At 36.8% G+C, this 10,589-nt stretch overlaps 2 protein-coding genes across 2 annotated transcripts; one reads left to right on the forward strand and one right to left on the reverse strand.

The window, feature by feature from the left end:
• Positions 1-1,420: 1,420 nt before the first annotated feature.
• On the reverse strand, positions 1,421-3,813 carry LOC149397780 (uncharacterized). Its single transcript, XM_089614694.1, has 5 exons — positions 3,774-3,813; positions 2,952-3,658; positions 2,457-2,844; positions 1,741-2,319; positions 1,421-1,661 (listed from the first exon to the last, which is right to left on the reverse strand). The coding sequence occupies exons 2-5, from the start codon at positions 3,555-3,557 to the stop codon at positions 1,573-1,575; spliced, it is 1,662 nt and encodes a 553-aa protein (XP_089470820.1). The 5' UTR covers positions 3,558-3,658; positions 3,774-3,813; the 3' UTR covers positions 1,421-1,572.
• A 4,117-nt stretch (positions 3,814-7,930) lies between these two features.
• Positions 7,931-9,114, forward strand: LOC149397781 (uncharacterized). Its single transcript, XM_089615907.1, has 4 exons — positions 7,931-7,968; positions 8,069-8,312; positions 8,513-8,580; positions 8,828-9,114. The coding sequence occupies exons 1-4, from the start codon at positions 7,942-7,944 to the stop codon at positions 8,942-8,944; spliced, it is 456 nt and encodes a 151-aa protein (XP_089472033.1). The 5' UTR covers positions 7,931-7,941; the 3' UTR covers positions 8,945-9,114.
• Positions 9,115-10,589: the final 1,475 nt, after the last annotated feature.

Genomic DNA, 10,589 nt, shown 5'->3' on the forward strand with positions numbered 1-10,589 from the left:
TTTTTTTCAAAATCAATCCTTCACTCACTCCAGTTGTCTTTTTCAATTCAGAAACCAAAACAAAAGAAAAAAAAAACGTGCAGCCCACAGCCAAGCACGTTTCCCTTTCAAAAAAAAAAAGAAAAAAAGAAACCATCCTCAGAGCCACTCAGAGCCCTAGCCCGCAGCCGTCGTCGCCACTCAGCCGTCGTCGCCAGTCCAGCAATCTCGCGAACCAACATAGCCCTCCAGCCGAGTCGCGAACCAGCCGAGCCACAGCCAAGCACACCCATCTCCACGGTCGTCGCAAACCCCAACGCACGGCAAACCCGAAGATATATGGGTAAGTTTCGATCCCTAATTCGATGATATTTTGTAAGAGATTTGTTTGATTTCCTGAAAAAAAGAGTTTGAGTTCGTCATGTTGGATCCAGAAAAAAGTCCGAAATTGTTGTCTGTAATTTCGACGTTTATAGTTGTTATTTTGATTTCATTTCGAAGATTTCGATTCCCAGAAAAGATATCGTTTAAACTCAAATTTTTAATTTCGGAGTTTTCAGTTAGTTTATTTGCTTGATTTCAGACATTTAAGTTATTTTATGTGTTTGATTTCAGAGTTTTCAGATAATTTTTATAATGGATTTCAGACATTTCAGTTATTTTATGTGTTTGATTTCGGAGTTTTCAGTTATTTTATGTGCTTGATTTCAGACATTTCAGTTATTTTATGTGCTTGATTTCAGACATTTCAGTTATTTTATGTGTTTGATTTCAGAGTTTTCAGATAATTTTTATAATGGATTTCAGATATTTCAGTTATTTTGTATGTTTGATTTCAGAGTTGTCAGTTAGTTTATGTGATTAATTTCAGACATTTCAGTTATTTTATGTGTTTGATTTCGGAGTTTTCAGTTAGTGTATGTGCTTGATTTCAGACATTTCAGTTATTTTATGTGTTTGATTTCGGAGTTTTCAGTTAGTTTATTTGCTTGATTTCAGACATTTCAGTTATTTTATGTGTTTGATTTCGGAGTTTTCAGTTATTTTATGTGCTTGATTTCAGACATTTCAGTTATTTTATGTGTTTGATTTCAGAGTTTTCAGATAATTTTTATAATGGATTTCAGATATTTCAGTTATTTTGTATGTTTGATTTCAGAGTTTTCAGATAATTTTTATAATGGATTTCAGATATTTCAGTAATTTTTTGTGTTTGATTTCAGAGTTTTCAGTTAGTTTATGTGATTAATTTCAGACATTTCAGTTATTTTATGTGTTTGATTTCGGAGTTTTCAGTTAGTGTATGTGCTTGATTTCAGACATTTCAGTTATTTTATGTGTTTGATTTCGGAGTTTTCAGTTAGTGTATGTGCTTGATTTCAGACATTTCAGTAATTTTTTGTCAATGATTTCAGACATTTCAGTAATTTTTTGTCAAGGATTTCAGACATTTCGGGTTCATGTATACATTACAAACCAAAATATCATCCAAAAAACTAGTCTCCAAAACTACCAAAGTTATTATCAACAAACATTACAAACCCAATTTTCATCCAAAAAAACTAGTCTCCAACACTATCAAAGTAATGTTCATCACCCCTTTTTCAGGCTTTTCAGTTTGGCTGTGTTCAACGGAGTGTAATCATCATACTTTATGGGCCGCTTGCTCTTTCTCTTCGAAACTACACAATCCAACATAAAATAATTAAAAAGAACATAAACCATGAAATATAGGCAACAGTTTGAAAATTGAGAACTTACCATAGACACGGACAGATTCTTTCGCCGGAGGGTTGACGAAGTCGTCGTCGTCGTCATCGGGGGCTGCCACAGAGGTTTCCGTCGTGGGGGCTGCCACAGTTCTTGCCGTCTCTTTCGTCGGAGGGTTGACGAAGTCATCGTCGTCATCGGGGGCTGCCACGGTGGTTGCCGTCACGGGGGCGTTCACGGTGGTTGCCGTCTCGGTGGCTGCCACGGGGGCTTCCGCCTCGGGGGCTGCCGTCTCGCTTGCCGTCTCGGGGGCTGCCGTCTCGCTTGCCGTCTCGGGAGCTGCCACGGTGCTTGTCGTCTCCGGGGCTGCCACGTTGCTTGTCGTCTCGGGGGCTGCCATCCCTTCGTCATCATCGTCTTCATCTTCGTCGTTGTCATCATCTCCATCGTTGACATCCGGAGGGTCCAAAGTTTCATCATCTTCATCGTTGTCATCATCTTCATCGTCTTCCTCCTCACCATCTTCTTCTTCTTCACCATTACCGATATCATCATCCGGAGGGTCCAAAGTTTCATCATGAATATTAACAGCTTCGTCAGGGTCAAAAAATAAACCTTCATCATTCTCCACTGCCAAAAATTATGTCACAAAACACCAAAAATTAATAACTAATATTCGAAACAGTATATAAAAAAAGCCATAAAACTCCGAAATCATTAACAATATAAAACTAAAAACTTCGAAATTCACAGTTGAGAGAGATTACCATGTGGCGATGGTGACCTCCGCCGTGGAAACTTCTCCGATGGATACCTCTCTTCTTGTGTAGCGCTTCCCGGGACGACACTTACCAAATAATCGAGTTTCTCAGTCGTGTCTTTTTGCCACCTCATGATTTGCTTCCTCATGCGCTTCTGCTCCCTACACATTTTCTTAACATTCTGCTCCACATCACTCAAACGTCGTTCAAGTATTGAAAAATTCTCATCTCCACGCGGTGGGCCAACGTCCTCTTCATTCACGTACGCCGACTTCTTGTGCGCTACAACAGAATTGTAACCCGGATATTCTGGTATAGTAGATGGGTGTCTCTCGAGTATGGAGAGATACTTCTTCTCACCATCGGTAGGCTCAAGCGTCGGTGTTGCCTCCACCTATAAAACAAAACTTCGAAATTAATCATACATAATAGTTGGAAAACGTCGAAATGAAGCTGAAAATGTACAAAAAATCTCCGAAGAAAAAAAGTTAGAAAACATACGCTTTGTCGGATTAACTTTTTTGTGAACCCCTTCTGTCTTGCTTGTTTCATGCTCACCCATTTGAGCATTCTCGGAATGCTATTCTCGCTCAATTTCTTGCCATACTCTACACCGACAAACTCTATGGCCTCGTACGCCCAAAATTGAACCGCAGGGAGAAACCCTTGGACCGCATACTTTGCGTCTTGAACCTTCTTCTGCTTCTTACCTCGATTCTCGTATAAGGTACGCAGGTGTTTCGGGTCCGTCGCTAGCAACCCCTCGAGAGTGGCAGCCCAACTAACGTGGCCCCACGGAAACGCCATAAAGTATGGGAGCTCATCGACCATACTTAACAACTCCTCCCAAATACCTTGCCAACTATCCTTTCCTCGTATGATGCCTTCCACAATCAAACACAGTCCGAGCTTGTACAAGTCTTCTTTGTTCGTGCACGTGTTAAAAGCTGCCTCTAAATCAGCAACAGACGGTGCCTTGTGAAGTTTTTTGTCGTTGTCATCAACGTGTTCGGGGTCAGGAAAATACGTCTTCAACAGACGGTTGCTTGAAAGGTGCTTCTTGAATTCTTCCGTTGATGGAAGCGTACTAAACTTTAGTCCGGTCATCAAACCAAACTCATTTCTTCCGAAACGGATAGGATTCTTACCGATACCAAAGTAAATTGCATCCTGACATCTTTGCTGGATGCGTCGTTGGAGAAGTTGGTCTATAATCACACCATTAAAGTTGAAACCCGTAACGGAAGGGGAATCGATCCAACTAAATTGTGTGTCCTTCAACCTAGCATGTAATCCGAATACCATAAATCGTGTGCTTATTACCTTCAAGAACCCGCTGCCTCTGAAACTTATTTGACCACTGTACTCCTTACAGATGGGAACTAACAATTCATACTTCGGTGCCTACAAAAAAATGAGAAAAGTTCGAAATAAAGAATCAATCACATAAAACTTACTGAAAACTCTGAAATCCTGTACATAAACTAACTGAAAACTCTGAAATACATAAAAAAAGATAACTGCAAACTCTGAAGTCCTTTACATAAACTAACTGAAAACTTTGAAAATCATTATATAAACTAGCTGAAAACTCTGAAATCCATTACAAAAAATAACTGAAAACTCTGAAATCCATAAAAAAAATTAACTGAAAACTCTGAAATCATTTACAAAAGATAACTGAAAACTCTGAAATTTATTACATAACCTAACTGAAAACTCTGAAATTCATTACATAAACTAACTGAAAACTATGAAATCCATTACAAAAAATAACTGAAAACTAAATGAAATCCATTACAAAACATAACTGAAAACTCTGAAATCCATAAAAAAAAACATAACTGAAAACTCTGAAATCCTTTACATAACCTAACTGAAAACTCTGAAATCCATTCCATAAAATAACAGAAAACTCTGAACTCATTTACAAAAGATAACTGAAAACTCTGAAATCCTTTACATAACCTAACTGAAAACTCTGAAATTCATTACATAAACTAAATGAAAACTCTGAAATCATTTACAAAAAATAACTGAAAACTCTGAAATCCTTCACATAACCTAACTGAAAACTCTGAAATCCATTCCATAAAATAACAGAAAACTCTGAAATCATTTACAAAAAATAACTGAAAACTCTGAAATCCTTCACATAACCTAACTGAAAACTCTGAAATCCATTCCATAAAATAACAGAAAACTCTGAAATCATTTACAAAAAATACCTGAAAACTCTGAAATCCTTTACATAACCTAACTGAAAACTCTGAAATCCATTCCATAAAATAACTGAAAACTCTGAAATCATTTACAAAAACTAACTACAAACTATGAAATCCTTCACATAACCTAACTGAAAACTCTGAAATCCATTCCATAAAATAACTGAAAACTCTGAAAATCCATTACAAAAAATAACTGAAACGTCTGAAATCAAACACATAAACTAAATGAAAACTTTGAAATCGTTTACAAAAAATAAATCCATTACATAAACAAAGCAAACTTAAATCTTCGAAATCCCTTCAAACCGCTATGAACTTCATAGCCAAAAAATCCAAAATCTCTAATCAAAACTACATCCCATCCCAAAATTTCACACCGAAAATACCAAAGATTTCATATCAAAACAATCTTAATCACCAAAAATTCATCGAAAACTTCAAACCCTCATACCCAAAATCTTCGAAACATATTCTAAACAACCCTAACAAGTCATAATCGAAGATTCTCAAATAATGTCATCTAAATAATTATGAAACCATTTCAATTTAACAAACCCTAAAACAATGGGACCCAAAACAAACTCACCATTTTCGTTTGGTTCACGACTCGGCTGGACTGGCGAGGAGGGCTCGGCTGGTTCGCGAGGAGGGCTAGGGTGGTTCGCGACTCGGCTGGACTGGCGACCACGGAGCGAAATGGCGAGTAAGGCTGGACTGGCGAGGAGGGCTCTGATGGTTCGCGACTCGGCTGGACTGGCGACGAAGGACTGAAATGAATAGTAGGGCTGGACTGGTTTACGACGATGGGCGTGGGTGCATGAGGATGACCGACGGAGAGAAGAGAAGAGAACGAGGGATTTGGGGCGGGACGGGATGAGCGGGTTTTTTTTTTTTTGGGTTTTGAATTGAAATGGTTCGGGAATGGGAAAGGCACGCATGAAATGGGAAGGAATGGGAGTGCAGAGAAAATAAAGGATTGATTTTGAAAAGAATTTTAATTTAAGGGTAATTTGGACATTTTACATGGACAAATGCTTGGTTTCTCTAAAGGACCCAAAATATGGTTTGGTTTTCAAAACACATGCTACACTAAGCTTGGTTTATCAAGTTTCCCTTCTTTTTACTAGTTGAGTATGTAAATTTGGCAGCGTGCTAATTATTATTGTATTATTATCATTATTATATTATTATTATTTGTGTAAAAACAAGTCAAAGTGAGTAAAAAAAATGGGCCTTTTTTTATCAGTGGGCCTAAAGCCTTTGCTTTAGGTCCCTAAAGCAAGAACCGGGCCTGCGTGGCGCTCCACATCTAGTCTTTCCTCTTCGGTTTTTTTTTTTTTTTTTTTTTTTTTTCAGTTTATTTTGAATTCATAAAATCCAGATCCTATAATTAAGGATTTAAAGAATAATGATGATTTTTTAATACGAAAATCAATTTTATTAATTAACTAATAAGGGTATATTCGGTACAAAATAAGTGGTTTCACTTGCCACATCACCAATTTGGCTAATTATCAATTATTAACTAAACGTTGGTTAAAATAAAATTAATATGTTTTAAGTGGTTTATTTGTTAACAATTCTCTATATATAATCGTTGGATTACATAAACGGAGCTTGGTTTTCTTGTTTTTAATTTGTTTGTTGTTTTGTGACTATGATTTAAGTTGTTTGGATGGACATGAATAAATCGAGACCTATACAAAGTGGAGAACCACCGGTTATGGACACCGTAGATTGGCGGACACAGTTGCAACCGGATTTCCGACAGCAGATGGTCATCAACATGTGAGTCTTACTTTTGATTATTATTAATTATCCAGTTTATTTCTCTCTGTCACTGTGAAGGTTACAATTTTTTTTGGTTAAAACAAAACTCGTTTAGCAACTTATCTGACGATGTATTTCCTGTATAGGCTGGATTCATTAAAGAAGTGTCTACCACTCGGTACTCGAGAGGGATTGGTGGCACTGGAGAAACGTATAGAAGGGTGTGAAGAAAAAGCCTACAATGAAGCTAGGAGCGAGGTACTTTTTCTACACACAAATAAGTTGATGCAAATGCCAAAATCTTTGTCTCATATAAATATGTATATACAACAATATGTATTCATTGTACATTGAATGTTTCAGTGGAGTTATCTACTGAAAATTTCACATAAAATGCTTAAAGCAGACGACGTGTATCAGAAAGATACCCACAACCAAGTTGGCAATAGTGACCGACCACCGGATCAAGGTAAACCTTTAAAGTGTTTATGTGGTACAATGCCATGAATTTCTTCTTTGATTTTCCTGCCTATTAACCACATGGAGAGTGGCTTAGTTTGTATTTATAACCTTATTTTTTTTGTGTGACTATGGACACCGTAGATTGGAGGACACGGTTGCAACCCTACTCCTGGGAGCAGATCTACAGCAAGATGTGAGTTTAAATTTTGAAATCAGTATGCCAGAAAGTTAACATTCAAGGGCTTTGCAATGATCTATATATTACGTTTTGTGTCTCATAAATTAGCTTTGTTCAATCTCTCTGACGATGGATTTTTTTGTAAAGGATGGATACATGTAGAAAGTATCTACCATTATCTGGTGAACTCGAGAACATTTTTAAGGAGTATGAGGAAAATCTATATGTTTCAGCGACAAGCCAGGTACTTTTTCTAAACACGAACAAGTTGATGCAACTATGAAAATCCTCTGTTTCATATAAATAATATGTATATAATGATATGCATTTATTGGGTTTTGATTGTTCCAGTGGGATTATATGTGGCAAATTTCGCAAATGATGAGTAATATAGAGACAAAGTTTCAGAATACAATGCCCAGCCAAGTTGACAATAGTAATCGACTGTCGGATCAAGGTAAACCTTTGAAGTGTTTATGTGGTACAATGCTATGATTTTTTCTTCTTTGAGCTTCCTGCCTTTAAACAACATGGGAGTTTGTATTTATAGGCTTTCTTTGTGTGATTTTTACCTGACTAAAAGCTCTCACTAATTTTTGTAGTCTCGTCTGATAGAATTATAGCGCTTAATCTTTACGTTTTTTTTTGTAGGATCTCTGGGCATGCCATTGCCGCCTAATCAGACCCAAACCTGCCAACAGTTATTACCTCAAAAAATTCAGAATCCGGTCGGAGTTCAGAGCTCTTCTAGCCTATCATCTGGAGCAACCCCAAAATCCAACCTAACTCAGAGCTTTATTCTGAGCGTGCTTGGTCAGAAGCCGAGCATGCAAGGTTTCATGAGTTTGAGGAAATGGCCTACAAACGTGCTGGAAGCCAGGTAGTTTTTCTACACAAACAAGTTGATGCAAATATTAACATGCTTTGTTTCGTATAAATGTCTATAATGATATGCATTCATTGGATTTTGATGTTTCCAGTGGCATTATCTTCTCTTTGTAACTAAAACAATGGGTCAGATTGAGTTCAAGTGTCCAAATATAATTCAGAAATCTATGCTGAAAGTGGTTGGTCAGAAACCGAGCATGCAATGCGTCCCTGCTAGTTCAGAGAACTCCATAGAGAATCCCATGGATCTAGATGTACCCAATATGTGCACAAACTCTCCGAAGAAAATGGCAGAAAGGCAACAAGTCGTAAGCCAACAACAGCCCCATGGGTCAAGTATGTTATTTTTGTATTCAGGGGGGTTTTATTTTATTTTTGGGAATGCCCTGCCCGGAATTTTGTTTCTTGAGGATTGAGATAAGAAAGTTTTATTTATTTATTTTATTTTTGCACGTGCATTACTATATATACTAACATCACCGTGCCAACCACGTCTCATATAATTTATGCCTACTTATGTACTTGATCTTATGTAGAATCTCTTGACTCAACTGCTCAGACTGGACATGTGAATGGAGGTGATTTGCAAGAGGTGGAATGTAAGGTACTATCCCATGCTTTTCATGACCCTGAGCTCAGACAAGGCATGGGTTGATAGTGGCTTTGATAGAATCTGATAATAAATGTGGAAGCAACCGAGATGAGGGAGAAACATGCAGTTACTGAGTCTAGATCGGGATAAATTTGTAAACAGAAATGATGTAATGGTGTAGAGTGTCTTGTTTGTATTGCCAGTACATATTTGGAGAAGCAGAGACTAAAGTTGACAAATCTATAAACTTTTATTGCAGATCAAATTTATGGAAGATGAAGACGTACATGAACTCGGTGAAATGGATCAGGAAATCGTCACCAAATTACAACAGGTCTGTGTTGCGGACGCTTTCGATGGGATGTCATACCATTGAAAGACCCACAACCTCGGTTTCGATGCTGGGCCGCTGGCCAAGTAGTTACTTATATTTATCTATTTTTTTAATCAAGTCACTTTGTGTCTAGTTTTTTAAGATCTGGACACAGCCCGCTTGTAATTTGACGTACTTGTCTTTAATTAATGAAAACCGTGTTTCAGCCGACAATCTAAATTTATAGAGCAGTCACTCAGAGAGGCTGGAAAATGCCAAGAGAGAGTTGTGATGCCAACTCTTTCTCTATCTCTGGAAATGGGTTCGTCGAACATCAGAGACGTTTTGAATAAGGTTGAAATAAAATCCCATCTTTAGTTGATTCTTGATATCCATTTCTTCGCAGGGGTGTTAGTGCCGTATGGATGTTTGAAGAACATGTCGAGGGTTTACACCGTGGACATCGATGGAACGAGGTGTATATCGATTTTATAGTAGCTTGAAAAATATGTTATTGGCTAAATGACATCTTCTTCTTTATGAAGTCACTTCTCACTTTTATTGGGATGTGCACTTCCCATTTGGATGCCATCTGGATTCAATGATTGTTCCCCTTTTGCTGGAATTTAGAGTCTGGGAATTGGAGATACAACGGTGAGAATATGTGCATGTATGTGTGTGTGGGAATGGTGAGATACAATCATAAATTTATTGATTCATTAATCCCAAAGGCATAGCATAAATTCTGTTTAAAGGTCATGCTCTTTAAGTTGGCGTAAAAAGAAGTTATATAGCTTTGCATCGAATAGCTTACTTTTTGATTCTGCTTGGATTAAAGGTTGATGAAGAATTCTATAGAGAATGCAATTTGTTTTTGTAGTTGGTAACAAATTTATATACAGTTATGCTTATTAATGTTCAGGCGTCAATGGTTGGCTACAAGTATAGAGTCCTTAGATGGAGCAAAACGGGCACTTAGTTTCTTTCACATGTTCCATGACAAATTTATTTATTTGATTTATTTCTCACACTAAAGCGTCTCACAGTAATTTTTGCTGACATTGACTGTCAACTTGGCTGAGAAAACCATTGGAGGAACCGCAGCTAGTATCATATCCGTTTAGTGACAAGTTTGTCACTAATTCTAATGATTTAGCGAAATTAATTCCAATAGATTAGTTGCAAACTTGTAACTAATTCCAAATAATTATTTACAAAGTTGTACCTAAATTCTAAGAATTAAGAGTTCTTATATTAAAATGAGTTTTAAAATCAAAGAAGGTGATATTTGTATTGATGAAATCTATATAGATGATTACAAGTTGACTAGTAAATTGCATAACTTAATGATTTAGTAACATCTTGTTGTCACCAAATTCATAGTGTTTAGTTGTAAATTGTAACTATATACCATAAGTATTGCTGAAATGAGTCTAAATACCAAAGAAAGTGATATTTTCATTGATGGAATCTATATTGATGAAATTAGTGACAAGTTAGTAACTAAATCATTTGAATTACTTATAAGTTCGTTTCAAAATTTAGTGATTTAATGACAAAAATGTCACCAATTCTAAAGAATTAGTCACAAGTTTGTCACTAAGTTAGTGATTTAGCGACAAACATGTCACTAATTTCAGTGATTTATTCACAAACTTGACACTAAATTCATTGATTTAGTGACAATAACATGGTATCAAATCTCTTG

Source organism: Urtica dioica, chromosome 5 (genome assembly GCF_054948205.1).
Source record: "Urtica dioica subsp. dioica isolate 48M chromosome 5, U.dioica_male_clone48M_v1_H2, whole genome shotgun sequence".
Classification (NCBI taxonomy): Eukaryota; Viridiplantae; Streptophyta; class Magnoliopsida; order Rosales; family Urticaceae; genus Urtica; species Urtica dioica.